Here is a 25,653-nt window from a genome sequence, read left to right as displayed (position 1 = left end):
GGCTTGAGCGATTAACACGAACACGAAAAAACCGAACACGAATAGACCGGCGATTGGCAACCGCCTGGGAAGTCTTGCCGTATCCGTGCATTTTGTTTATCGTAACTCGGGGTCGGCACCAGGGATCTCGACGCACTAGCTCAATGTACTCTTGACAACTCCATATCTGTGCACACGCCATTTTGAACGCTGTGTCTTCTATCACTCGAGAAGGTCGGCGAGAAACTGGATTGTCTGAGACGCAACTGAGTATAAATAGTCGGAGACGGGAACTGAAGTGAATTCTGGTTGCTTGCGGGCCAAGCCAGGCGGAGGTGGCAGGCGGAGTTGGTCGAAAATACTGTCATTCCGTGTTCTGGAAGTGTGACGTGATTGCACAAAAACAGCACGCCAACGTGGCTCACGGCTTACTCTACAGTAACTCCGACACAGACTCCGACCGCCTCCGACCGCTTGGGTTTGCAATTTGCTGCCCAAACGAGACTGGCCTGTCATTAGCCAGCATATTTCGCCACCATTTGAACCATCGAAGAGGAGATTAAGAATGCCCATAGCGGGGCCTACCGGAGCTTTGCCCTTTGACTCAGACTTCAACTCCGCTCCGACCCTCTCAAATTGGCACTTTGCTGTCCCAAACGACACTGGCCCATCGCTAGCCGCCATATTGCGGACTTCCTCTGCCATCCCTTGAACCACGTACTGAGCTTGAAATGAGAATAGCCCTTATCGTACCCAAATGCGGCTTAAGGCTTGCTTCTCAAACTCCGTCACTCAGTCCGATTCGCTCGTCGGGTATTTTGGGGTGCCCCACATCCCTAGCCAGCCAGAAGAGTCTCGTTGCCTCGATCTCGATGCGCCAATGCGGTCAACCAAGAGTAAGTCCGTCGCTAGCCAGCCAGGCGGAGTCTCTTGCTTTGCTATTGCGTCAATGCCGTCAACCTAGAGTGAGCCCGTCGCTAGCCAGCCAGATGGAGTCTCTTGATTTGTTTTGGTTGCGTCAGTGCCGTCAACCAAGGATGACAGATAGTCTGCCAGATCTTGGCTGAACGATTCCCACATAACGTGTATATGTGTTTACATGGCAGGGACATATGCAATGAGCGTTTCACGATGTGAGCAGGCATCAAATTCATTCAAATCTATTAGTATACAGCGCCGGGTCAACGATGTACTGATCTGCCAGCTGGAGAAGGTTTGCTAGCTTGAGGGATGTGCGCCGAGTTGGTATACATTCCGAACAGCGACATGTCAAAGCCAGGTCCTGCTTGTTGCTGGTAGGCTCGACCAACCTTGTTCATGTTTATCGGAACGTGGGTGTTGGCACCCAGGGATTTCGACAAACTGGCTCAACTATTTTTGTACACAATAGGGATCTTAAACGGGTTCCCAGCACCCAAGGGGTGAGGCCAATCCGCGACAATTCGATAAGCCGGTGGCTCTTCTCGTCGGCCCAGGTCTCCCGGTGTCTGACAGCAAGGCCCATCAATCCATGTCCGCAGCGTAAGACTCTCGTTCAGATGCTACTACATTTGCAGCTTCTTGGTACGCTGTGTTGGGCAATCAATTTGTACATGGAGCACCTGCGATGGAATGTTCAAAAACAACATAACAAATTCATCCAGAATTCAAGCAGCAAGACAGAAGGACTTTGACTTTTCCGTCATTTAGTGTGGCAACGGCTGCACAACACGTACAGATACGAATGAGGATGATTGAGCCTGTCGCGGAAGAGAGGTGTGTCCATCTGTGTCCAAGTTGGAACTTGTGTTGGGAGAGCAGGTCATGTCGGCATGGGTTTTGCTCCTCCTGCACATAGCTCGGTCGGCGCTGACCTGTGCCATCTTTAGTCGACGCTCCGTCTAACTAAAGACCCGGCTAGCCCCAATCTCCGTCAGCCACCTTTTGCCGGTGCTTGTTATAGACTACCTCGGAGTCAACCCGTGCACCTGATGTTCCCAAACGAACCGCTCAACCCCCTGCCCAGATTGCAACACACATAGGGTCGGCCACATATCAATGGGGACAAACATCGATCGGTGGAACACCACCAAATACGAAAACACTTGACCCAGTAAAATTGACACATGCGCATGAGATGTGTCGAAAGTTCCACTGAATGGATGGAAATTGGGATTTACAGAGATGCAAAAGCATTTTCTTATGAGTTCTTAAGTTACAGATACATGGACTGATATCAAGATGACAAAACGGTTGCAAAAAAGATACATGAATTGGGACCGGCGAGTGACGACGGGCGAGGCGTTGGGTGTGTTACAGTGAGTGGCCATGCGACGATGGCATGCGGAGTTTGGCGAGTCAAGGGACGGCCTATATACAGCTGAAAGAAGGATCTGCTGGCTGCGGCGGCGACGGGCGGGCCGGGTGGTGGGTGGGTTGTGGGTCCTCGCCCCCTACGTCCGGCCGCATGTTCTTGGGAGTCCTCCCGCGATCAGCCCTAGCCCGCGAGTGCAAAACATCAATCGGATTTCAAGCCTCAACAGAGACCAACGCAGGCAGATCGATGGTATCCCCCCCATCCTCGTCGTCCATGAACTCCTCTGGATCGTATATCACGCGGATGATGAGCGAGCAACTTGGGCATTGGGCTACTTCGTCGCCAGCGCGGAGTTCATCCTGGGAAGGGAGGGAGTGGGTTAGTGGGAATGGACTTGACGAGGGATTTGAGGAGTTCCATCTCAAGGGGCGTAGTCTCGCAGGGGTTCGTTCATGCCCTCCCCTGCCTCCTGACCGGCGACACTTGACATTCCCCAACGACTGTCGTGTGTGAGCACACCTTCACAACCCCGAAACGCTGCCCACCTCTGTGATAGCGAACTTATCCCCACATGGACATGGGTAGTAGTACGTCTTTGTCTCCTCGTCGTAGTCCATGTCCTCGATTTCGACTTCGTCGTAGAAAGAAGTCATGTCTGCCGAGTTTCTGCCCTTTTGTTCGCAATGAGCTGAGGAAAAGAGCTGTGACTGAGACAGATAGGATACGTAGCCTCCTCCTGGTGGTGTGAAAGCGAGCTGGTGGGTGTTGTTGTTGTTGTTGTTGCGTCGTCCTCGTCGTCGTCGTCGTCTGTCAACGAGCCTTCGGCCTGTGCGAACCAAAGCGCGTTCAGTCGCTCTGCTGTCACAGCCCTCGAACCTCCTCGAACGTGGCTTTCGAACCCCGCATCAATAGCCGGGGGTCTAACGGCACAGACCCCTGATGTAGCTTGCTGCAAGACAGGAAGTCTTACTCTTTTTGGGCGGTTACAGGGGTCCCTATACCTTTTCCACACCACTGACGCGGCGTCCAAGTTGTCACTCCATAATGTCCGCCGCGGGAGGTCCGGACCCGTTTTTGGTTCCATACTTGCCATTCTTCTTCACACGATCTATTGGAAAACGGAAACGAGACGCAGATCAGGAGGACGAAGACGATAGTTTCGCATATATATCAAGTAGAGGTGAGTTTTGTCGATTGACCGGAGGGTGACTGTGAAGCTGACCTACCGGGGCGCCTTTCGTAGGCAAGACGAAGACCGCTTCCATACGGCGAAGAATGTGCCAGGTACATAGGGGGTCTTTCCAATTGTGCCTCCATGGAGCGATCTTCTTATCTCTTTCATTTGCAGCGGTACATTAAACGCATGCTATCCCGGGACAACTGCGTAGATCGCACCGACCTGGAAAACAAGCGCTTCCCCGAACACGAAGAATTCATAGCAGCCTGGGTACCTCCTATCCGAAAGAACACCACGGCGCGCGTTTACAAACGAGGGTTCAGCGGCGTTGTTGGTGAGCATCTTCGTTCATCTGCACCCGTTTCCGTGATCATCTCAAACGACGGTGAATTCGTATCGATTAGATTATGTGGACAACAGCGGACGATACGTTCCCGAAGAAGTCGAATTGGAAGATTCCAGCGATAGGCCCGGGATGCCGATGGCGTCGACAGGATACACGAATAAGGTCGCAGGAGGATACACGTGCAAACGCGCAGACGACCAACTGTTGGATGGTGGGGATGACGACGAGGACGAAGTTTTGCCACCGTATGGGCAGTCCGATAAGGAGGACTATGCGTGGTCAGATGAGTCCGAGTGGTCGGATGAGGAACGAGAAGCGAAGCCGGCGAAACAACCCGAACAACCCGCACCTAAAGCTGCGGAAGGAGATGGAAAGGAAAATGTGGCGGCATATATGCCCTTGGTGAACGGGAAGAAGGTGGATGTCAGCAACGGCGACGTCGATGACGACCTGCGAGACTACACGCGAACTGGTCGCCAGCGCAGCACATTATCTGCTAAAGCGAAGAGATTTTGGAAAACTCGGGAGGAGGCTCCTATGCCTGCTGTCGTCGGATCAACAAAATTCCTCTCCTCAGACGACATCCGAACGATAGTGGCCGAGGAATTTGAAAAGATGCGGGCGACGTGGGACGAAGTCGAAAAGCCGAAACTAGAGCTTGAGGCTCACAACATCTATCATCAGTACGAGGGGATGGTAGAAGCACTGCGGGCTGAAATAATGGACCTCGAAACGCGGAGATTGGAAGGTCACCTCAACACGTACGCGTGTCTGCGAGTACAAACTTCGAAAGAGGTACGCACTCAATGTGCAGCTTCAAGCGAGACGATCAGAACGATCTGTGAGAAGTTATGGATAGTGGACCTGCTGCACGGTGAACCTCCAGAGCCCCCAAGGCGCCCAGAGCGAAAGAAGATAAACAGCGCCAGAGGCAAGAAGAAGTCTGGCACGAAAGCTGCGGCGGAGAAGGAATCCTGGAGCGATTTCATAGCCAGCGAAGATGAGTTTCCGATGGAGGTGCCGGCCAGAACGAAATGGGTTCACAGATTCGGGTCGGATACCGATGAGGAGGCCGCAGAACGGCCACCTCCCTGGAAAGAAGTGAAATGCGAAGAGGATGATTTGGAGATGTCCGCTGCGAGGGATGAGAGCGATGATACCGTCGTCTCTCCTGAGGTTCCGGATGAGATCTCTGCTGATGAGGGCACTATACCCGTTGAAGATGTTGCTTCGTCTATGGATGCAAATGCAGAAGAATCAGGGGAGGAGATGATCATTGAACCGTCCTTTCCCGCGCCGGCTCCCCGCTCGGAGAGTCCAACGTCACCAAAAACACCTCCCCCGCTACTGAAACAGAACGGCGACCTGGAAGTGACAGGTGCAGACGAATCAATGGAAGAGCTGAACACTGCGACGGTCTTGCCTCCGGTGCCTCGCCGGGACAGTGGGGGTCCATCGACAGCGCCTGTACCCCCATCGAAACCTGGCCGCGACCATGGAGTCATCTCCTTGGTGTCCGATGACGAACCCTCCAGTCCCACCAAACCCCAGCCTCCAGCAAATATGCCTGGTGCGAAACCTAGTGGATTCCCCACATCCCGCTTAGCCAAATACATGGGGAAGGCGTCGAACCCGCCAGTATCTGTAGATGGGTCGAGCTCATCGACGGATGATCGTGCTGTGCCCAATTCCGAAAAGGCGAAAAAACGCCGAATTCCCGTGGGCGGCAAAATTCCAAGGGATGTGCCGCGCTTCACCAAACCGAAGTCCACACGATCGAAAGCTAGTCAGGCTTTGCAAGCTGAGAAGGCTTTGGATGGCTATTTCATCAAATACTGGTCGTTAGCCGGGAACGATAGTCGTCTATTGAAAAGCGTGAATCGAGCACGTCAGGATGCTGAATTCGGCATCCTTCCAGACCTCCGCACCCTGAAGCAAAAGCTGCATCACCGCTTAGTGATGGAGTTTGTTCATTTCGTCCAGGGCCTGCACGCCCCTCCTGAGGACGAGGAGGGGGTGGAGAAGGTGGACCCGGGTACCATACGGGACCAGTGGGTGGAAGCGCACAATCGTGAACAGGAAAAATCAGATTTTCAGATGTTCATCGAATTCCGACTGGCGGAGAAGACATATGACGATGTGGATGACAGAATTTTGGACGAGATTGCGTCTGCCTCGGAAGCTGATGCGGAGGAAGTTTCGGTTCATTCGCAGGAGGAGGAGGATTCAGATTTGGGCGCGAGACAGCCGGCTACGAGTAAGTTGGCCCCGTCATTCGGTAGGCTCGAGCATATGATTTCTCTTCGATCTAACATGACTTTGCATCGGCTATCACAGGAAAGCGCTCCTTCAAACCAACGGTGAACAAAGGCACCCTCCGACGACCGACTTCAGGAAACAACACCATTCGACGCGCAGTACCACGAAGCAGCAGCCCGATATCCGTGGAAGACATCGCCTCCGGCGAATCGGACGGTCCAAAAGAGCAGCGGCTGCCTCACCCTAAAGGGCGTAGGGAGATCAAAGCGATTCAGCCCGAGAACTTGGCAACGCTGAACATCCGAAATAAGAGACGGCAGCAGGACGCTCAGATTGCGTCGCGAGCGAAAGCTCAGCAGAAGCGGTTCAATGGTCCAGAAAAGAAGGTCAGAAAAATGTGTGTGATAAAAAAGGCCTTGCTTACCCGAAGAGTTACTGAGACTGTATGTCTCGCCTCAGATTCTCATCAACCTGGGACATGATGACTCGGAGGAAGATATCTTCATTCCCAACTTTTTGGCGAGAGAGCTGTTTGATCATCAGGTTCAGGGTGTGCAGTTTATGTGGAAGAATATCTTGATGGTCAAGCAGCCTTCTGCTGATGGACACGGGATGAGGCATGCGGGATGTATTTTGGCGCATGCGCAAGGATTAGGTACTGTTTTCTCGCTTTTCCTGTTGTTACCTGTTGTAGCATGAGATTCATGCTGTTTACGGCGCAGGCAAGACTATTCAGACGATCACCTTGATATATACCCTGTTCCGAGAAATCGCGCGGAACAATCCGGCGGTCCCTGAGCATTTGAAGGTGAGGGAGGGTTTCGGTTCTCTTGCACTTGCGAACGAGGGCGGCCGGAGCGAACGCCTTTCGCGAGAGAGCGAGTTCCTTGCGCGGAGGGGTACACTTGACGGTCACTCGCCCGGCGCCGGCGAAGCGAGCGTCGAGCGGAGAGAGTTCTTCTTTCCACATTGCGCCGAGGGCGCAAAGGTGAGAGAGGCTTTTCGTTCTCGCACTTGCAAGCGGGGGTGACCAGAGCGAACGCCTTCCGCGGCGAGACGAAGCGAAGCGGCTAGCGGAGCGAGTTCCTCGCGTCGAGGAGACCGTTCCCGATCACCCGCCCGACCTCAATTCGCGAACGGCGAGCCGTAGCGGGTACCTATTGCGCTGAGTACGCAATCTTTCCCTCGCCGCGGTTCTTACCGAGCACCGGCGAGCGTTGGATATTTGCGGGCGAAGCGAACGCCCCCGCCCCCCGACAACTCGCTGGCCCTCGGATTCTTGCGTTCGCCCCGTCCGCTGACCAGGTACTGTTGCAGAACAAACAAGCCTTGATCGTCGTACCCCCAATAGTGCTTGAGAATTGGTGGGTGAACCGTTGAAGGCAAGCTTCCGTCGTTCAACGCATGAGTTAACAGAGGTGATACAAGGGCTCGAGAGTTTAACCAATGGGTAGCACGCTCACAAGATGCTGATTCCCGTCTTGTGCGCGTTCTCTCGACGGCTCTGACCTTAGGTGAGACATATACGCGTTAAGGACTGGCAGTCCATCATTGATGCGGAAAATGTATTACAGGCGATATGCAGCGTCTTGAGCAGATTCGGGATTGGCACGAAAACGGAGGCGTTCTCCTGGCAACCTATGACTACATCACTGGAATGCACAAGAATTTGGTACTAGCGGAAGCGAAGCTGCAGATGGACCCAAGGAAGGAAACGGAACTGGCGAGCTTTGTCGCGCTCCGGAAAACGCTGTTTGAAGGCGCGTCTTTGATTGTGTGTGATGAGGGTCATTATGTGAGTTACTTGGCGAATTGAGATGCGGTGACGGTGAACGTATGAAGCGGTTACTCACAACTTCTTACAGATCAAAAACAGCGAATCGCAGCGTGCGAATGCATTGGGCCTCTTCCAGACACCATCGCGTGTGTTGCTTACAGGAACTCCATTGCAGAATCATTTGAGCGAATATTGGTGGGTTCATCTTTCCTTGGTCGTGCAGGGTGCTCTTTCCTCATATCGTCTTTTTCCTTAGGGTCATGATCGATTATGCGGTGAACAACTATCTCGGCGACCTCAAAGAATTCCGAAACGCCTATGAGAATCCAATCAACAATGGGTTGCATATAGACTCCACCGAAATGGACAAAAAGCTCTCAAGACTTCGGTTATATGCTTTGACCAAGTTGATCGAGCCCATTGTACAACGAAAGGACACCAGCGTGCTAAAGACGGAGCTCAAGCCGAAAACCGAATACGTCATCGACTGCAAGGTCACCCAGCTGCAATACGAGCTGCTGCGGGCGTACCTCACCAATGCAGATCTTCGCGAGGAGAACGCTGCCACTGTGTTAGCCCGGGTACCGTCGTTAAAGCAGTTGTGTGCCCATCCACAAATCTTCAAGGTATGCGCTCATGTAATTTGTAACCGTGTGCATATCGTTCCCTCCAACAACCGTATGCCTTCATAGGAGGAACTTGAGAAAAAGAAATCTGGCGCTGTCGCAAAGAAAGCAAGGATTGATAAAGCCACTCCCGCTACTGACCCCGGACTGTTGGCTTTAACGTCGGAACCGGGCCAGGATGAGATTGGAGAAGACGAGAATACCGCGGCTGATGGGTAAGGATGGAGCTTATAATCCATGGTCCACTGGTTGGAGACTTGACTTTGAAATTGGCAGGCTGCTCCAAACCCTGTATCCAACGTTCGATGAAATCTTCGCGAAATATTCACCTGGCGAACGGAGTCGTGGTGGGTCAAGGGAAGGAAGTGTGGATGGAGAAGATGATCGAAGGCTAACAGGTAGGGAGAACCGTGAGGGCTTGGCAAAAGCATCCGCATACTAACAAAATTCGATTAGGTTCCGATACAGTTGACATCGTACATTCGAACAAGATGAAAGTCTTGGTCGAGATTGTCAGGACCACCAAGAACATGGGGAAGAAGATCCTGATTTTCACTAGCAGCATCCCGACGCTATGTATGTCCTTTGCTTCTGTCGCCATTCTGAGACTTCGCGGCTGCTGACCAACGGTGCTCTCCTAGACTTCATCGTTGAGACGCTCAAAAAGGAGCAAATCAACGTGCTATCATTCGATGGCAGTACTTCTCTCGTGAAGAGACAGCGTGACATTGATGCCTTCAACAAGGAGTCCAAGTGCACAGCCTTTGCCATATCACTGAAGGCAGGCAACCTTGGAATCAACCTAAGTGCTGCTAGCCGGGTTATCCTTTTCGACTTAACCTGGAACCCATCCGATGCAGAGCAAGCTATCTCCCGGGTACGTGTTTCGCGTGAGACGGTTGAGTTTGCCGCCGTTGATGCTAATGAACGTGGTTGCATGCAGGCGTATCGTTATCGACAACAGGAAGAGGTCATCGTTTATCGAATACAAGCACACGATACGTTCGAGTCGACATTGTATAAGAAAAATATCCAGAAGTTGGCCCTTTCAAAGTATGCAACCATGACACTTCCATTCTTTCACCGAGTGCTCGTGACTGATGCTCTCCAACCTTCCAGGCACGTCGTGGACCAGAAGCAAACCTCTCGGAACTTCACGAAAGCCGAAATGAAGCAATACTTCCGCGTCCCCGACATGAGCGACAGTTGGCAGCTCTCCCCCGAAGACGAAGACGAGCTATTCCCCGTAGAAAACCCCGATCCGCCATTGGAAGCGGTTCTTAGAAACCTGCGCGAAGATCTCGTCGCCGTCCGCAAACACTCCGATATGCTGCAAGAGGTCGAGGATGAAATGAACGATGAGGAAAAGGCGGCGAGTACCCAGTTCTACGAGGACGAGAAGGCCAGGAGGCGGATGGGCATGGCGCGCAGGGCGTCGTCGTCGGCGAGCATGAATATACCGCCGAGTCCCGTGAAACCTGTCACTCCCGTGACTCCCGTGACTCCGAACTTGGGCCCTGAGATGCCGCGCACTGGGTCGATGATTGAACAGCTTCTTGGCGGGTTCGGCGGGTTCGGCGGGTTCCCTGGCGTGAATGTAAACCCGAGCTCTTGGATGTTCAAAAGCACGTTTCCGCCGCCCAACGGTGAGTAGCTTATGTAGTATTCGATGTAGTCGGCGGGATTGGCGTTGAGAGCAAGTAGTGTACATCCATATACCTCGACCTACTGGGCTTTCCGGTTGTCTTCACAACCAAAATTCTGTGATACAATACACATTGAAAACCCCACTTCCTTGCTTTTTCGCTGCTTATGGGGCCAATGTGGATGTCTAGTCACTCGGTAAAAGAAATCTGTAGGCAAAGCCTTTTGGCAACCTCTTCGGCGACAAAGTGTAGTACGTGCTCTAGGATCTATTACTATAGCCCGATCAAAACTTCTAGTGTACATGCATATGCAGCGAGTGTCGCAGTAAGATAAAAAAAACCTGCCAACGTGTCGTAATCCACGCCCTAAGCAGCCTTCTCATCCTTCCTCTTGGCCTTCCCCTCATCCTCCCTCTTCAACCGCCACTCCGCATCCGGCACCCTATACAATCCCTTAATCATCGGCCTAATGAACCCGACCAGCGTCATAAAGCCGATAACCACGCAAATGATGCCGACGACGTAGTACCCATCCTGATCGACGACGCAGGTCCCGCCGAGGTCCTTGCAGGCGGCTTTTTGGGTGTCGGTGGAGCAGGATTGGTCGACGCCCCAGGCTGCGTCTTTACTGGATTCGCAGTGGGAGGTGGTGAGGAGTTCGACGGATTCGAGGACGAAGTAGCGGGGCCAGGTGCCGCCGAGGTTGCTTAGTGTGTTCAGCTGCGAGTTGCGGTGGTGGTTAGATTTTTGTAAATGTGGATTGTAGGTTTGAGGGCGTAGGAGACTTACCAATGTCATGTATGTGCCTCCGATCAGAGGATCACTGATTTTTGTGAAGAAACTGCCCATCCCGACGAATTGCACGGTACTAGAGGTGTGAAATGCGTAAGAGCGAGAATGCTCGCCGAAAGTTTCCAGTGATATGGACATATACCTTGTGAACGAGCTCAAGACGGTCGCGGCCATAACCACAAAAAAGTAACCACCACTAGCCCCGCCCTCCGGGAACGAGTTGACCAGCAACATTCCCAGACCGGCAAAAGCCAAGCGACCATAGAACGCGTACAGCCACTGCAACAGAAGGAGTCAGAAACCACCCATCGTCCTCAACCGCACCAATCAATACGCTAGCAAGACTCACCGGACGTAATGGCTCCTTCCCACTACTCCATTTCGCAGCATAGTATCCAAACAGGATTTGGAACGGGAAATCGATCAGGACACTGAGCGCCATATCTTCCTTCTTTAGTCCCTTGTCGAGGAGTTTGAGCGGTGTGACGGCTTCGTTGGCGATGAAGCCGATTTTTGCTAGAAGTAGGACTCCAATGAACTTTTTCATGTCTAGCGTACGAGTCGAGGGTGAGACGGGAGTGGCATCGAGGGTGAATTGATGTGTGCGCGAGTGACTTACGTGGCTTCTTGCACACCTCCCAGATGGTGCTGTACACCTAGAATGCATAGACGTGTGAGCCTACTTCGTCCAGCAATTGAGAATCGCATTGAATGGAACTTACCTCCTTAATGTCGTCGATGGTGTCATCTCTCTCAACATCCTATAAGGAGCGTGCATAGCCATGACCGAGATCAGATGATCTTGTCCTCCGCAAAATGACAAGCTCGTATTGACCACCCACCTCCTTCTTGACAAAGATCAGCCAAGCATTGCATAGCAAAAACATGGAACCCCAGAACTTCAGGTATGAACCAAGCGCTAGAACACCCGTCTCGGCTGGGATGTTTCGGAGGAACTTATTGCTGAAGGATCGCGAACCACATCAGCCATAACCACGCATCATAATTTAACGTTCAAAGCATACCAGAATTCAGGAGAGTTGAGCGCCAAGAAGATTGTGAATGACAGGAAATATCCTGTGTTCAAGCCGATCGTCTGAGCTACGAGTTTCCAGTAGTTAGCGAGTGACGTTCACAGATGTCATCCGTGAGTTCGAAGGTACCTGTCGATGCGAAGTGCTGCGAAGATGGTAAGGTCAGTAAATGACTTGCCTACGAGAACTAGCAGGAAGACACACACCTTGTTCTCTTCTCTGAGCAAGGTCAAGGCCCAGCCATCCACAGCAATATCTGCGACATCAAAAATATGTCTCAGTATTGTAGGCTTTTAGCAGTTGAGAAGAGATTCACGGCGTGCTTACCTTGCGTGGCGCAGAGGAAGACAAGTGCTGTGAATGCCAATGCGAGCGCTTTGACCGGCAATATGGGCTGTTGAAGACGCGGATAAGTCTCGCTGCTGAGGTGAATCTGATGCCAGAAGCCCACCCACCTTGTTGAGCACATCCTCAATCTGGGACCCTAGGCCCAACAGGACCAATCCTGTCAACGCCTGGATCGGTACGATCCACGACTTTCTCCGACCCAGACTCTTAAAGTAGAAGGAATCCACAATCGGGGACCATAAGAGCTACAGGAGTGGAAATGTGATAAGTACTTATTGTCGATACCCCACCCTGTGTGCCGGTACGACTGATCTGTACCTTTAGGGAATACGGATAGCCCGACAGCGAGAAAGTGGCGATATCCGCATAGCTCAATTTACTCTTGAGCAAGAACGGAATAGCTCCAAACGTCAGACCCAGTGGCACTCCTTGTAAAAGGTCTGCACAGCAGCCAGAAATCAGCAACAAGCACACACCCCCAAATCAACGCCCCCAAACGCGCACCTACATAGTACGACGAGAAGAATGACGTTCCCCTTATCCTTCCATAAGGGGTTCACCCCCTGCTTATGTGCTGCAACCCCTGCCCGCTGTTTCGAAGGGCTGTCGTGGTTTGTTACGGTGTCCACTGGCGCATAGCCGCCCTCGGCCTCCCGAACCAGCTTGCGCATATCTATCACAACGGAAGGCGAGGTGGCAGGAATGTCGGCTGAGTTGTGATAGTGTGTCCTGGGGAACGAAGTACTGTGTGGGTAGTCGGACCGGCAGCTGTCCTGCGTTGTTGTTGTTGTTGTTGCCTGATCTCTTCAGCGCCAATGACAGTGCAAGCAAAGTCAAGTGACAGTTTGCCTGCCAGAAAGTTGAAACCGCCTGTGATGTGGGGTCTGTGGCGTGGCGTAGCACATTTCGACGCATGCGAGAAAGAACCCGCTCATCCACCAACCCCCAATTCGACAACCCCTGGGGAGAAAACTAGTTCACACAACACATTCCACAGTCCACCCGTACAGAATCGCCCCTTTGGCAACCTCACTCCTTCTCACAACACACCCAACCAAACGCATAGCAAGCAAACATGGGTCTCGGTGGCGGCAACAAGTCCAAAGGCAAGAAACCCGCCCGTGGCGGTGCCAAGCAGTTCACCCCCGCCCGAGTCCTCCGCGGCCAAGGCGACGTCTGGGACCAACCCCGCGAAGAGAAACCCGAAGGCGAGGTGTCCGGGTCCGAGGAAGAATCCAGCGAAGAGGAAGAGTCGTCCTCAGAAGACGAGACACAACAGGACCTGCCACCACCTGCAATCGCATTCAACCCCAAACTCGGAAATTCCGCGCCTGTCGAGGCTCCAGGAGACGCTGCGGCCCGGAAGAAGAAGGCTGCAGCGGCAGCGGCGAGACGCAAGGCGGGCAGTGATGACGAGGACGAGCAGATCGCCAACCCGAACAGGGCAGCCAAGCAGCACTTGAAGGCTAGTGATCTGGGAGCCTCGGGGGGAGGTGAACGGGAGCTGAGCAGGAGGGAGAGGGAGGCGCTGGAGAAGGAGCGGGCGAAGGCGGCGTTCTGGAAGGCGCAGGCGGAGGGAAAGACCGACCAGGCTCGTGCCGATATGGCGAGGTTGGCTATAATCAGGAAACAAAGGGAGGAGGCCGCCAAGAGGAAGGCCGAGGAGGCTGCAGGTTAGGGCCAAAATTTCGTCACCTTAATCTTGCGCAGACCCATTCTCTAACGATGTCATTCGCTTCACCAACAGCTAAAGGCAAAGCCACCGGCTCCAAAGCAGAATCTCTCAACGCCGGCAAAGGGATTATCTCCAAAACCCTCGGAAAGAACAAGAAATAGGAGTTTCGTGTATGTAGTGTATCTTAATTTACTGCCGTTTGCTTGCATGTCAGTTGTACTACAGCTCTATAGACCGCACTCTTGTACATAAAGCAATCCCTGGTCCACCCGTGATTATCACTGCGGACCACTTCTGAAGCTCCCTACGACACTCAATCTAGACTAACTCCCTCTCTGAGAACTATCGCCCTTTTCATATCTGCCCACCATCTGTCTTTTCAGCAACAATCGCGGCGTTCCGCGGCGATAGATCATTCTCAAAGATGTTCCTGAGCCAAACCTTTCCTTTCGCCTCCCCATTCGGCCCGCAGCCAAGGCCCTCTTCCAAATACTTCACCCGATCCAACAAAACCAGCGCCTCCACACACGGCCCCAACACCGATCTCAGTACACACATCAACGCAATCCGTGGCAACATCCTCTCCACAGGAAACTCCTCCTGAAGCTCCAAAATCAACCCATCAAGCGACCGCCCAAGCCCCAGATCCTGCTCCACATCCTCCCCAACTAAAAGCCCCATCTTCCCCGCCGCAGCCAAACAATACGCCCTAAAATTTCTCGTACAAGCTTTTGGCAGCCCGCCCACGCGAAACGATGGTCCCGAGGAGAAACTGGCGGGTTCGTTCAAGCCGAGTCTATCGAATGAAGCCGGGTGCATTGTCGACCAGCGACGGAGTGCGAGCTCGAATAGGGAGCGGTGGTAGTGTCCTTTGAAGGAGGAGATGATTGTGGTGGAGTCGGCGAAGGAGGCGAAGGTTAGTTGGGCGGAGGAGAGGACGCGGTGGGTTAGGGTGAATGGCGGGTTGCGGTGACTTGTGAGGTCTTTGACGGTTTGGCTGAGCGGGATCCCAGCTGAAATCTGTCAGCACGCCAGAAAGAATGAAAGGGTTCACACGCCACTTACCAGCTGCGTCATTCGGACCACTTCCCGTGGTGATACGCTGATAGCAACACGCAACAACAACCACCGCTTTCACATCCCCACACTCCAGAAACGTCGTAAGCATGGTAACCCCGCTCAAATCTCCACAGCTATGCAACCCGACCAACGCATATCGGCTCCCCTTCCCGCCTCCACACGTCTCCGACAGCGTTGCCGGGTCTAATCGTGCGGTCGCGTACTCCACTTTGCTGGTCCACGTAGGATCAAGCTTGAGACGGTGGTGGTAACCGCCGAAATTCAGCATCGCGGCTGGAACTTGGTGGTGGACTGAGGAGAGGATACGGGACCCGCGGTCTTTGGAGCCGCATGTTCGTGCATCCTCGCAGTCGATGGCGACGACCCTGCGTGAAGGGTTTTGTGTTGCGACTAGGTGTGTAAGATAACCGTGCCCCGCTCCTATGTCGATGATGGTCTAACGGGAGGTGTCAAGATGTGCATATCTCGAGGGAGCCGATTTTCAGATGACGCCTTACATCAACATGCGACCGCTCCGCAACGGTGAAAACCACTCTCGATAATCGATCTACTTCATGCAGCTTCTTCGGCGTCATGGCAGCTTGTCTACATGTGGCGGCCTACCTGCAAGGGACGAATGCATGATTCATATGAAGCACAAAACAACCCCGAAAAGTGACTCGTATAGGCATACATCATAGTTGAGCTGCTCTCCCGCCAATATACCCAGTTCTTCGTCTTTCTCCACCGTTCTGTCTCTCGAGAGCTCGCCCGCTTTCCTCACAAAAGCCTTTAAGCTTTCCGGCCATTGTACCTTTACAATCCCCAAGAAGTCAATACGCTATCAGTACAGGGTCCCAACCAAAACACAAGCTCCATGCACACACCGGCGGCTTCCCGCTCACAGCGAGAGCAACAATCTCGTTCAGCAGCTCGTCAGAGCTCGCATGCTCCTCTACGTATCTCCGCCATTCCGGGTCGACTTGGGCCCAGAGGTCGTTGGTAAAGAAGTCGAAGAGGTGGAAACCGTCCAGCCACCATCTCTCCTGAGCTAGGTGGTCGACGAGCTGGGCGAGATGCTGCGTTTGAGTGTCCCAATTGCCGGTCATGCTTCTGGGATCTTGGAAGTTGGAAGTTGGAAGGATATGAAGTTTCTGAAATGGAAGCTGGTCTGGTCGCACTGGTGACACATCGACCGCACGGAGCGACACTCCGCCCTCGACCTCGCCTTCAGCTTTCCGGCAGACTCCCATCTGCTCCATCCCAGCGCAACACCGGCATCATGTCCTATCCACCATCAGCCGGTATGGTCGGCGGCGATGCCAGCCTCGCCTTCCCTCAAGCAGACCTTCCACCCTACACCAACGAGGATGCCGCCGCCCTTTTTCATCCCGGAGCTGCACCCGTCACACCTCCTCAGGTGCCGGCTCTTAGAGCGCCCGTTTGTGTCCCGCAACAAGTTGCTGGATGGGATTCGCCCATTGCACGGGTGTACTCGCCGGAACTGGCTGCTGCTGGAGTGGATGTGAAGGACTGGATGGAGTTTGTGGATGCTATCAATATTGCTTTGGTACGTGTGAGTTCCGTTGACCCTGCAAGATATCTCTCTTCTCAAGTCGCTTCTACCCTCTGATAGATTGCAAGCCCACCGTTACGAGTCGTCGATACAGCCGGTCTCATTATCGGCTTCGTCCCAGCACCCTGGGCATTGATCGCCGGCCCCATCATGCAAACCGTCGCCCAAACAGCCGCTCACGTCATTTCCAAAACGCTCTCCGATCGACTGATCAGGAAAGCCAACACCGACTTCTTCAATCCCCGTGGACTTGTCGTTCGGCTTTGCACGAACCGGGCGATGAGGCAACTTGTCAAGATTGATGGGCCGGAGAAGAAACCGCCAAACCAAGCGTTGATGGTGGCGAAGGCTTTGGGGAGAGGTGCCCAGAACTTTGCGTTGAGGTTGCCGATTCCGTTCATGGGAAGGATTGTGGAGACGTTTGGAAATCAGGTAGTTACCTCTTCGTCGGTGGTATCTTGAATCACGAAACTCATAAAGCTTTGTGCAAATGGCAGCCTCGGGTCGATGCATCGGAACCCGACGTCGTTAAACGCCACCTGTCCCACATCGAGGGATACGTGGCACCGGTGTCCTTCGACAACATCCCTCCTCTTAAGACGCCAGAATCGCTCATGGACAAAACCTCAGAGCTTGCGGTGAAGATCCGCACCTGGACAGCCGCAAGAACAGAGGGCAAGGACTCTGCCAAGCGTCGTCTGCTCGCTATTCAAGAAGGGAAGATGGCACCGTTACCTGCCGACGGACGTAAAGGCCGGCTAGCGGCACGTCGGGCTAGGAGGGGTCGCAAGCCGAGGAGGAAGACGAGGTTGAGGGTCGCTAAAATTGATCGGATCGAGAAGAACAATAGCATTGGGTTGATGTGGCTCGTGGTTATGAACTTTGATCAAGGTGGGGATGAGGCCACGTCCATTATTTCCATCACTTGAGGCCCTTATGCCGTTTGATATTTCTTTTCCATTTTCAGATGCACAAATTACAAACAGAGAGTTGGCGGACAACAACGACGACCAGGATGTTATCCGCAATGAAGAATTCGAGCATGAAGCTCCCATTCCTATTGATTCGTCAGACGAGGATTCCGAGGAAGATGAAGAACACGCTTAGCTGCGGTAAGCCACTTTTGGTTTGCGAGCGAGTAACAATGGTATGGCTTTGAGGACTTTGGGGCTCGGAATTTTCGTTCGTAGTTAGGCAGAAATCTGAGAATTTGGCGTACTTCCATATATCACCACCCTATACATATATCTCTTTCTCTTTCCAATCGACGGTAGGATCCGCATGATAGAAGGTTTGCTCAAGCACGTATGCTCCCTCGTATGTGCAGTTGTGAGCACGGAAAAGCTCCTCAATGTGGAGTGTGTGTGCAGGTGGAGACGTCACGTGGCTTCATCTCCATTAAATAAGGCCTCCGGAGGGTCGGTTTCAAAGTGGAAGCCAAATTGATTGCACAGACGAAGTTCCATCATTCCCCACCTTTTCCCACACACAACCAACACAAAATGGAGGAAGATCTCACCGCAGTGCTGAAGGACGAAAACGACGTCGCTGACCTGCAGTCGGCCAACGACGCTCTTTACGACCGAGACGGTGATCAAGACCGTGACTCGAGGGATCTTCGGGAACGAGACAGCGAAGACAAGAATGGCATCACTTCCCCTTCAAAGAAAGTTGGCGGTGCCGACGACGGCCACAACGCTGGGGATGCGCCTTCCGGGTCTGAGAGATATCGGGCAAGATCCCCTCGTGGGGATCGCTACCGCAGAGGTCCCTATGACCGCCCTGAAGGTAATTGGGAAGTGGCACACCCCGTGATCCGTGTGGGTGAGCAGGCATAACCGTCGCTTATTGCACTTCTAGCTCGTGGTGGTCCTTCCAAGTATTCCGCTGGACCTCGAGACCCCGCTCGCGGAGCGTCTAAGAAGGAGTGCAGGGTGTATGTAGGAAACCTGGCTTACGAAGTCGGATGGCAGGATCTAAAAGACTTCATGCGCAAAGGTTTGTTCTCTGTGAAGTCGACGTTTCACAACTACATGACGTCAGTCTAATGCCTTGTGGGCGGGTCGCAGTTGGAGAAGTCGTCTTCGCCGACATTCTTACTCTGTCATCGGGACGATCGAAAGGATGTGGTGTCGTCGAGTTTTCTACACCCGAGGAAGCACAGAAAGCTATCAAGGAGCTGAGCGACACTCCATTCATGGGACGACCTGTTTTCATTCGCGAGGTATGTTCTTGGCGAACTATTTGATCGCAGGACATTCAGTTTACTGATGGATATCGCTCTGATAGGACCGGGAGAACGACGCTAAGTTTGGTTCTCAAAGTGCCCTTGGGGGTGCTCCTGGTGGTGGCCGGGATGCCGGGAAGGCTGTCTTTGTTGGAAACGTGAGTGGGATTTGTAAAAACGGCGGAGTGCATCACCGATTCAGCTTGTTGACGTCGTCCTTCCTTGGTAGCTTCCGTATGTTGTGGCGTGGCAAGATTTGAAGGATCATTTCCGCCAAGCTGGTGAGCATGTGCACAGCCTTCTCAACGTTCTATCTAGATTCTCATTGTCCTCCAGGTCATGTTGTGCGCGCCGATGTGCATGAGTTATCGGATGGAAAGTCAAAGGGCAACGGCACCGTCGTGTTCGAGACCCCAGAGGAAGCTTACAACGCTATAAGTATGTGTCGAATCGACAGCTTCTCCGTCGACGTCGCCCTGTTCCTTCGACCCGAAGCGCCTTCCAATCCGAGGCTTCTGACCCTTTCGATGGTGGCGAGTGGCGGAGATGGTGGCGATATCGTTGGGCTCGGAGGATGACGGAGAGGGTATGGTGGCATTGATTTGGGCTTGCGCAAGTTGGTAATCATTTTCCTCTGGATTCCTTGGGATAGCTATGTTCGACGGGACCGAATGGCATGGGAGACGACTGGAAGTGCGCGAGGTGGGCATCATAGAATTGGTTTTCTGAGCTGGCGAGGTGGTCATGGGCTGGCGGGACATCAACCTGGTTAGCCGTGTCATCCTCGTCGGGGGGGGCATTGCATGTGGCGGATGAGTGGTGGTGGATAGTAACCGATGGTTTCGTCATGTGGGGAATCTGGTACCCATTTCTTAGGATCGATACACGGGCTCGATGGGTCGCGGTGGACCCCCTCCTCCCAGATACGGTGGCGCTGGCCCGCGGGGATACGACAAGCCCAGGGGCTACGGGGGTAGAGATTACTACGGCGGAGGCGGCGGTCACGGAGGTTATGGTGGGTATGACGCTCCGCCACCAAGGGATTACTACGGCGGAGGCGGTGGCGGTGGTTATGAAGGCGGTTACGGAGGCGGTTATGGAGGCGGTTACGGCGGCGGCGGCGCTTACGGCGGATACGACCGTGGAGGACCTGCTTATGGTGGTCCTGAATATGGAGGTAAAGTCCATCTTTTGTTTCCCTCGATGTCCTGTTCCCATACTTATTCGAAACCTCTTCCATTAGCCGCTCCTCCACCCCATCGTGGCGACTTCTACAAGGATTACCCTCCCCCACCGCCACCACCAGGCACGGGAGCTTATCCGGTCGACAGCCGCGGCGCATACGCAGAACGCGGAGGAGCCGGTGGTCCATACGCTGACCCCCGCAGCGGAGCGCCGCCGCCGGCAGGTCCCGGAGCGTACGGAGATCGCTACGACCCCGCCGTGCGAGGGGGTGCTAGTCAGTTCTACGGCGACTACCACCGTTAAATGAAGCAGACCACTTCCCTTCTCGAATGAGCTTGAAGCAAAATCAAGCGACAGGTTCACAGGATCTCAAGCGTGAGCCCGAAGATTTGAAACTGAAACTGGAGCTCCAAATGTTCTCACATTGTACCTATCAAGAATATTCTGCCTTTACTTTTGATTGCATTGAAGTGAATATCATGCATATATTTTTCGACGAAGCTTCGGCAGGTTGTCTCCTGTCTTCGAGCAAGATGCACCGTTCTTTGCAGACCATTGTACGCATACTTTTGTGCTTGGGTCCTTTTTGGGAGGGTTGGGCCTCGCGGTTTCAGTAAAACAGCTTGCCTTTTGCATGCACGCGTTGAGCGCGCTCGTTTCGAGCTACTCGCACCTACTCGCACCTACTCGCCAGTTTCTCGTCGTCCTGGTCGTTTTTCGAAAGCTCTCACCAAAATCTATTCCACCTTTCCCCGCACCGACGCAAACGATCCATAATGGATACCGACACAACAGCACAAGACAATGGGGAGCTTATGGACCTGGATACCCCGGGAGAACCCGACCTCGATATCCATGTCGTGACCCCTGGAGAAATCGTGACGACGGACACTGCCTTTATGAGGTTTGTACGTTGGAGTCATTTCCTGAGGTTAGGTCTAGGGATACTTACGCTGTCGCTGTTTGCTTCAGGGGCCATGGAACATATACAGAAGATGAATCTTTAGTTGCATCATTGGCTGGGGTGGTGGACCGGGTGAACAAGCTGATATCAGTCAAACCATTACGCACACGGTACAACGGGGAGATTGGAGACGTGGTGGTGGGGAGGATAACGGAGGTGGGGCTCGTGCTGGTCTACGTTCATAATTCGACTCCAAGTCGATGTGGAGAGCTCTGCTGACTTTTGGTGATCACTTGAATCCACAGGTCGCGCAAAAACGGTGGAAAGTCGACATAAACTCCCGCCAAGACGGCGTGCTTCTGCTATCGTCCGTCAACCTTCCCGGCGGAGTGCAACGACGGAAAACAGAGTCGGATGAGCTGCAGATGCGGACGTTTTTTGCGGAGGGGGATATGTTGAGTGTGGGTTTTTCTTTCGAATGTTGGGAAGAGAAAACCGGGCCGTGGGAATGACGGTGTTGCTTGTGTAGGCGGAGGTGCAGGCGTTCTTTCAGGATGGTGCGGTGTCGGTGCATACGCGGAGTATCAAATACGGCAAGGTAACGGACGGCGTTGAAGTGGTTCCGGAATGGCGATACCGGCGGACATGGATGCTCACGCCACATATAACCTTTGTTCCAAACAGCTGAGGAATGGGTCTCTGGTCACCGTACCCTCGGCGCTTGTGAAGCGGACGAAATCCCATTTCGCGACATTGCCGTGTGGTGTGGACGTCATCCTCGGTCTGAACGGATACATCTGGGTGTCGAAGCATGTACCGATATCCCCGGATATGGTGAATCAGCCCGATGCGCTTTATCACAATGACAACGAGGTAGGTGGGCGGTCATTCTGCCACGATCGGCCATATCGTCTGATCGATTACCCCCGTCCTTATCCGCCCTCAGCCGCTTTCCAAATCCGAGCGGGAAACGATTGCAAGAGTGTGCAACTGCATTCTCGCCCTCGCCAAGCACAACAACTTCATCAACGATTCGATGATTGTCTACGCATACGAGGCGGCGTCCCAGTATGCCGTGAAAGATATATTGAAGACGGCGATAAGTCAGCAGGTTGTGTTGTCTGCGAGACAACAGTTGAGCGAGGCTTTGCAGCAGTAAAGTATCTAGAATCTCGGCGGTAGGGGCGGGTTAATCGGGTGTAGCGTTATCCCTGCCCGCATTATGTAATTTATAGGTTCGAAATGAAGAAGCACCTGTAGATAGCACTGGTCTGTCGACTGGAAAAACTTGATCTGGGTACTATTCCGCCCAAAACGATTGCGCAAAAAATTTGACAAAGAACAGAAAAGAACGATACTATGCATATATGAGAGGAGATTGTGATACTACATTTTGGCGATCCCGACGCTCTTATGTGAAGTCTACCTCCTCATCGTTCAAAGACTTCTTCACTTTCAGCAGCAATGCCGTCTTCCAATTATCCAATGCCGTTAAGCGGTTCCAGTCTGATACAGCGTCTGTGAACGCTTGAGCGTCTTGTGCTTCCACCGCTTCCAATAATGCCTACGATGAAAATCAAATTGAGTTCTCGAAAGCGGTAACCCACGAGATGTTTGGCTGACATGCATACCTTCAGGAAGCCGCATTCCCTTGTCGGCGCAAATGTGGCATCCATGTTCTGATACCGCTCAAGCGCTTGGCGTGCGCGAATGTAGTCCTATATGCGATCCACCCAGTAAGCTTCTTCCATTCCCATTTGCGCATGGTGATTGCAACAATAGGCCCACGTACCCCGGTGCACAGGTAACAAATCCCTGCCTTGAGGAAGTATTCACGCAGCGAGAACCGTGTCAATTGGCTGTCCATGCTGTTTGTGGCCACCTGCTCGAACTTCTCGATGGCCTTGTCGAACTGATCTATTTGGGCAGCGAATGTCCCCACTTTCAGCATGCACGCGTTGGCTTGCCTACGAAACGGACAAGTCGATGACCGTGAGTCCCGGTGCTCTGCATCAACCTCGCTGTGGTGTTCAAAGGGGCGCTCGCGGACACTCACGCATTAGAGTCCTCTCCGTGGTACCACTCGGCGGCGATTTCATATGCATGCATCGCCTTCTCGAAATCGACCAGGTCTGTCTCATAAATCTCTGCCATCTGCTTCTGATTGTTTGCGGCAGCCTGGAAGCGGCCCTTCTCGACCAAAATCTCCACAGCTTGCTGAAGACATGTTACCGCGTCTACATGGGAATCATCGCTGAGTTACATCGATTCACAGGCGCTGTTTATTGACCGGTAAGAAGGCTCCCGTTCTTACCATGAGGGCTAATCTTTTTGTAACACTTTGCAGCGTCCATGTAAGCCCCAGAAGCCTCGTCTCGCTCATTCATCCTGTTCAGTACTGTCGCCTTTGACATAAATGCATCTCCAGCCTCCTTCCCTGTATGCGAGCGGTCCCCCGTCAGTGATATGCAGCGATGGCAACGAAATTTGGCCGAGAACTTACATTTTTTCGCAACCTTGAAGCAGTTGGCGGCTTTTGTATAGAGCTCCGCGGCCTCCTCTAGTTTGTTTCCGCCAAACCATCCCTTGTGTTGGGCCTTCTTATCAGCCTCCGCAATGAGGTTTCTTCCGTCTCGTTCGTTGGACATCGTGCCGGCGCGGTGTTGCGAACGACTGATCCTCTCTTTACGTTGGTAAGGTCAAACAAGTGTGACAATGCTGAAGTGCAGCTCGGAGCGCCAAGGGTGCAATGTTCTATGTCAAGTCTAAGACGATGAGTTTCACTTTGGTAGCTGTCGCTCTGTTACGTGGGAACAAACGATGCCAAAATGTCGAGTTGTGCGGCGAGTCCTGTGACGTGAGACTGTACCGTGATGATTTAGATTAAACCTTGTAGGCGCGTCTTTCAGTAAAGACGCTTATCATTTTTATTTAGAAACGGAAAGGTTCTGAGCGCCCGAATCTTCTCAGGTCCATCCTGGCTAAGCCACTGACAGCTTTTTGACGACTTTTGGACTTAACGAGGTTTTCGCAGACCCAAAGTTGCTGCACATGTTGAGCAGTATCTTGACAGCCAGACATGCTAGCAGAAAGATTGATTAGGCAGTTTGGTGAAGAAGGCACTGGTTCAGGGTTTGACACCTCTAACTGGCAAGTTTTACCCAAAAACGGCCAAGGAAAGACAGTTTTACTACTCAGACTTTTGGGCCTCTGTGTTAAGTTTGTTGCAACAGCTACCCCCACAGACACTTAGAGGGGATTGGCCAAAGTAGGCAACTGGAGGCGTATGCAAATGGAATAGGTTGTCCTGCATGTCTGTGGGATGGTATGGCTGCTCAAAAAAGAAGGTTTTGTGAGGAAACTGCTTTAATTTCCCTAATTGTGCCTTAAGGTAACGCGTAGAGCGGTTGGGTGGCGCAGCCAGGGTGGAACTGAGCGAATCTTACCAGTTTTGCAGCGGCGGTCCTCAGTGCTGCGCGCTCGAACGAGGCTTCAACTTCCTCAAGTGCGTAGCATTTTGCCTTTTGTCCCATTACGCTTTGTGGGCCCTCGACATGTTGCGGGTAAGTAGGTTGGGAACTAATTGATGTACGTCTCACTCCTCAGGCTCGGGGGTCGCGTGGAGGCTGCTGGCGTGGAGCCAGCTGCTGTGGAATCAGCCGCTCTACGCACCAGGCCCTGGAGCGGAGATGGTTCTCAAAGGTGTGTGATGAAGACATATTGTTCTATGCCAAGACATAAAAGCTTGCAGTCGAGCGTCGGGTCAGCAATTGGGGACTAAAAAGAGTACAGTATCAACCAACAGGTCGTGGGGATGAACCCGGGGTCGAACCTTATGTTTTGGCTGGTAACGCCAAAGGCTCCAATAACGAGCTGATTGCTCAGAGGTTGCAACAGCTGATGACGACGAACATGGAGCTTGCCAATGCCCTGGCGGACCAACGAGTGGCAGCTGCGGAATCTATGGTGACGGCTCCCATCATCAATGAAAGGCGGCTCGGGGCCCAAGCCGTACAGCCACGCTGGGGCCCTTATCATCCAACGGGAACGACAGCACGTCCAGGAGCGTTTGGCGAAGCAGAAGCGTGCACACGAACAATCGGTCCGCGGTCAGTGGAACACTTGGATGATGACAAGGAGGGTGGAGCAACTGGAAGGCGCTCACGATGCTCGGCGTCTCGTCGAGTATATGGCGCAAGCTGCCGCATGCCTCCGGTTCCAACAGAACCATAAGGATCTAATGACGATCTCGGCCGACTATAAGCAGATCCCGTACAGCTACGAAGATGAGCAAAGGAACATCCACGATGGCCCGCTCTTGCCACTCTGGCAATGAAGAGAGGTCGCTCGCCTTCATACTGTTCTTCGTGTATTCCCGTTCGAGCATGCTGGGTGACGACTTTTTGGCCCGCGTGCCGTAATCAGGACCCTCTAAGTTTCTAGATCGTATTTCCGTGGTGACGATCCCCGCAGAGCTGAGAGCATCGACGAAATCTCGATGTAATATCGCTGGCCTCGAACATTCCCAAGGACATACCAAACTGATCAGGAAAATCGGTGTCCCTTTGCCTCTATATTTTACTCGCCGGTCGGTAGGGTAGCTAGAAGGACTCAGGTGGTTTGCCAGTCCGCGATCTTGGCCGTGGTGCACAGGAAAGTCATTGTTGGATCCATTGGGCGTTGAGTATGTGTACCAGCTGCGACAATCAATGCTGCGCATGTCGACGGAGCCGTCGAGTGTCGCTTT

At 53.0% G+C, this 25,653-nt stretch overlaps 10 protein-coding genes across 10 annotated transcripts; 6 read left to right on the top strand and 4 right to left on the bottom strand.

Moving 5' to 3' along the window:
• Positions 1-2,487: 2,487 nt before the first annotated feature.
• EV422DRAFT_570969 (uncharacterized protein) lies at positions 2,488-2,928 on the bottom strand (the record flags this gene model as incomplete). Its single annotated transcript, XM_053072940.1, has 2 exons — positions 2,488-2,634; positions 2,821-2,928. The coding sequence occupies 2 exons, from the start codon at positions 2,926-2,928 to the stop codon at positions 2,488-2,490; spliced, it is 255 nt and encodes an 84-aa protein (XP_052922095.1).
• A 213-nt stretch (positions 2,929-3,141) lies between these two features.
• EV422DRAFT_255958 (uncharacterized protein) lies at positions 3,142-10,150 on the top strand. The gene is made up of 18 exons (XM_053065766.1): positions 3,142-3,455; positions 3,519-3,559; positions 3,624-3,786; positions 3,857-6,055; positions 6,136-6,443; positions 6,517-6,712; positions 6,780-6,865; positions 7,375-7,421; positions 7,486-7,571; positions 7,632-7,852; positions 7,923-8,029; positions 8,091-8,460; positions 8,527-8,675; positions 8,737-8,858; positions 8,917-9,036; positions 9,102-9,337; positions 9,404-9,513; positions 9,580-10,150. The coding sequence occupies exons 1-18, from the start codon at positions 3,320-3,322 to the stop codon at positions 10,112-10,114; spliced, it is 5,232 nt and encodes a 1,743-aa protein (XP_052922094.1). The 5' UTR covers positions 3,142-3,319; the 3' UTR covers positions 10,115-10,150.
• Positions 10,151-10,271: 121 nt separating this feature from the next.
• Positions 10,272-13,228, bottom strand: EV422DRAFT_542503 (acetyl-coenzyme A transporter 1-domain-containing protein). The gene is made up of 14 exons (XM_053071280.1): positions 12,789-13,228; positions 12,599-12,720; positions 12,388-12,525; positions 12,260-12,326; positions 12,139-12,188; positions 12,062-12,077; positions 11,924-11,999; positions 11,741-11,861; positions 11,621-11,659; positions 11,518-11,554; positions 11,248-11,447; positions 11,041-11,177; positions 10,896-10,974; positions 10,272-10,826 (listed from the first exon to the last, which is right to left on the bottom strand). Exons 1-14 carry the CDS (start codon positions 12,949-12,951, stop codon positions 10,473-10,475), a joined length of 1,599 nt encoding a protein of 532 aa, XP_052922093.1. The 5' UTR covers positions 12,952-13,228; the 3' UTR covers positions 10,272-10,472.
• Positions 13,148-14,248, top strand: EV422DRAFT_255392 (casein kinase substrate phosphoprotein PP28-domain-containing protein). The gene is made up of 2 exons (XM_053065761.1): positions 13,148-13,953; positions 14,028-14,248. Exons 1-2 carry the CDS (start codon positions 13,356-13,358, stop codon positions 14,114-14,116), a joined length of 687 nt encoding a protein of 228 aa, XP_052922092.1. The 5' UTR covers positions 13,148-13,355; the 3' UTR covers positions 14,117-14,248.
• EV422DRAFT_542501 (methyltransferase domain-containing protein) lies at positions 13,931-15,922 on the bottom strand. The gene is made up of 5 exons (XM_053071279.1): positions 15,902-15,922; positions 15,709-15,828; positions 15,533-15,634; positions 15,021-15,471; positions 13,931-14,968 (listed from the first exon to the last, which is right to left on the bottom strand). Exons 3-5 carry the CDS (start codon positions 15,608-15,610, stop codon positions 14,310-14,312), a joined length of 1,188 nt encoding a protein of 395 aa, XP_052922091.1. The 5' UTR covers positions 15,611-15,634; positions 15,709-15,828; positions 15,902-15,922; the 3' UTR covers positions 13,931-14,309.
• Positions 15,923-16,157: 235 nt separating this feature from the next.
• EV422DRAFT_542494 (uncharacterized protein) lies at positions 16,158-17,969 on the top strand. Its single transcript, XM_053071278.1, has 4 exons — positions 16,158-16,584; positions 16,651-17,022; positions 17,088-17,481; positions 17,558-17,969. Exons 1-4 carry the CDS (start codon positions 16,174-16,176, stop codon positions 17,695-17,697), a joined length of 1,317 nt encoding a protein of 438 aa, XP_052922090.1. The 5' UTR covers positions 16,158-16,173; the 3' UTR covers positions 17,698-17,969.
• A 74-nt stretch (positions 17,970-18,043) lies between these two features.
• EV422DRAFT_542488 (uncharacterized protein) lies at positions 18,044-20,592 on the top strand. The gene is made up of 9 exons (XM_053071277.1): positions 18,044-18,378; positions 18,451-18,588; positions 18,660-18,814; positions 18,880-18,975; positions 19,047-19,098; positions 19,154-19,255; positions 19,470-19,519; positions 19,694-19,994; positions 20,061-20,592. Exons 1-9 carry the CDS (start codon positions 18,093-18,095, stop codon positions 20,303-20,305), a joined length of 1,425 nt encoding a protein of 474 aa, XP_052922089.1. The 5' UTR covers positions 18,044-18,092; the 3' UTR covers positions 20,306-20,592.
• A 225-nt stretch (positions 20,593-20,817) lies between these two features.
• Positions 20,818-22,065, top strand: EV422DRAFT_500363 (uncharacterized protein; the record flags this gene model as incomplete). The annotated part of the gene is made up of 6 exons (XM_053068134.1): positions 20,818-20,906; positions 20,975-21,122; positions 21,212-21,367; positions 21,436-21,504; positions 21,591-21,779; positions 21,853-22,065. The coding sequence occupies 6 exons, from the start codon at positions 20,818-20,820 to the stop codon at positions 22,063-22,065; spliced, it is 864 nt and encodes a 287-aa protein (XP_052922088.1).
• A 252-nt stretch (positions 22,066-22,317) lies between these two features.
• On the bottom strand, positions 22,318-23,554 carry EV422DRAFT_500425 (soluble NSF attachment protein; the record flags this gene model as incomplete). The annotated part of the gene is made up of 6 exons (XM_053068138.1): positions 22,318-22,470; positions 22,538-22,624; positions 22,699-22,873; positions 22,963-23,143; positions 23,221-23,343; positions 23,410-23,554. The coding sequence occupies 6 exons, from the start codon at positions 23,552-23,554 to the stop codon at positions 22,318-22,320; spliced, it is 864 nt and encodes a 287-aa protein (XP_052922087.1).
• Positions 23,555-24,460: 906 nt separating this feature from the next.
• Positions 24,461-25,242, top strand: EV422DRAFT_570960 (uncharacterized protein; the record flags this gene model as incomplete). Its single annotated transcript, XM_053072939.1, has 4 exons — positions 24,461-24,473; positions 24,513-24,608; positions 24,712-24,872; positions 24,961-25,242. The coding sequence occupies 4 exons, from the start codon at positions 24,461-24,463 to the stop codon at positions 25,240-25,242; spliced, it is 552 nt and encodes a 183-aa protein (XP_052922086.1).
• Positions 25,243-25,653: the final 411 nt, after the last annotated feature.

This window comes from Fimicolochytrium jonesii, assembly GCF_025526975.1.
Source record: "Fimicolochytrium jonesii strain JEL569 chromosome Unknown EV422scaffold_30, whole genome shotgun sequence".
NCBI lineage: Eukaryota > Fungi > Chytridiomycota > Chytridiomycetes > Spizellomycetales > Powellomycetaceae > Fimicolochytrium > Fimicolochytrium jonesii.
This window is presented reverse-complemented; position numbering and strand designations above follow the sequence as displayed.

Coding starts and splice junctions, on each gene's coding strand:
- EV422DRAFT_255392 (XM_053065761.1), top strand. CDS start 13,356: ATGGGTCTCGGTGGCGGCAACAAGTCCAAAGGCAAGAAACCCGCCCGT. Junction 13,954..14,027: donor GAAGGCCGAGGAGGCTGCAG/GTTAGGGCCAAA, acceptor CTTCACCAACAG/CTAAAGGCAAAGCCACCGGC.
- EV422DRAFT_542503 (XM_053071280.1), bottom strand. CDS start 12,951: ATGCGCAAGCTGGTTCGGGAGGCCGAGGGCGGCTATGCGCCAGTGGAC. Junction 11,555..11,620: donor CCATCGACGACATTAAGGAG/GTAAGTTCCATT, acceptor TATGCATTCTAG/GTGTACAGCACCATCTGGGA. Junction 11,448..11,517: donor GGAGGTGTGCAAGAAGCCAC/GTAAGTCACTCG, acceptor CTCGTACGCTAG/ACATGAAAAAGTTCATTGGA.
- EV422DRAFT_542488 (XM_053071277.1), top strand. CDS start 18,093: ATGGAGGAAGATCTCACCGCAGTGCTGAAGGACGAAAACGACGTCGCT. Junction 18,815..18,879: donor GACCTGTTTTCATTCGCGAG/GTATGTTCTTGG, acceptor TCGCTCTGATAG/GACCGGGAGAACGACGCTAA. Junction 19,099..19,153: donor GGATCATTTCCGCCAAGCTG/GTGAGCATGTGC, acceptor ATTGTCCTCCAG/GTCATGTTGTGCGCGCCGAT.
- EV422DRAFT_542501 (XM_053071279.1), bottom strand. CDS start 15,610: ATGACGCCGAAGAAGCTGCATGAAGTAGATCGATTATCGAGAGTGGTT. Junction 15,472..15,532: donor CGGAGCGGTCGCATGTTGAT/GTAAGGCGTCAT, acceptor ACCTCCCGTTAG/ACCATCATCGACATAGGAGC. Junction 14,969..15,020: donor TGGTCCGAATGACGCAGCTG/GTAAGTGGCGTG, acceptor GACAGATTTCAG/CTGGGATCCCGCTCAGCCAA.
- EV422DRAFT_255958 (XM_053065766.1), top strand. CDS start 3,320: ATGTCCGCCGCGGGAGGTCCGGACCCGTTTTTGGTTCCATACTTGCCA. Junction 7,422..7,485: donor CCAATAGTGCTTGAGAATTG/GTGGGTGAACCG, acceptor AGGTGATACAAG/GGCTCGAGAGTTTAACCAAT. Junction 8,859..8,916: donor AGATGATCGAAGGCTAACAG/GTAGGGAGAACC, acceptor AAATTCGATTAG/GTTCCGATACAGTTGACATC.
- EV422DRAFT_542494 (XM_053071278.1), top strand. CDS start 16,174: ATGGAAGCTGGTCTGGTCGCACTGGTGACACATCGACCGCACGGAGCG. Junction 17,023..17,087: donor TGGAGACGTTTGGAAATCAG/GTAGTTACCTCT, acceptor TGCAAATGGCAG/CCTCGGGTCGATGCATCGGA. Junction 17,482..17,557: donor GGTTATGAACTTTGATCAAG/GTGGGGATGAGG, acceptor TTCCATTTTCAG/ATGCACAAATTACAAACAGA.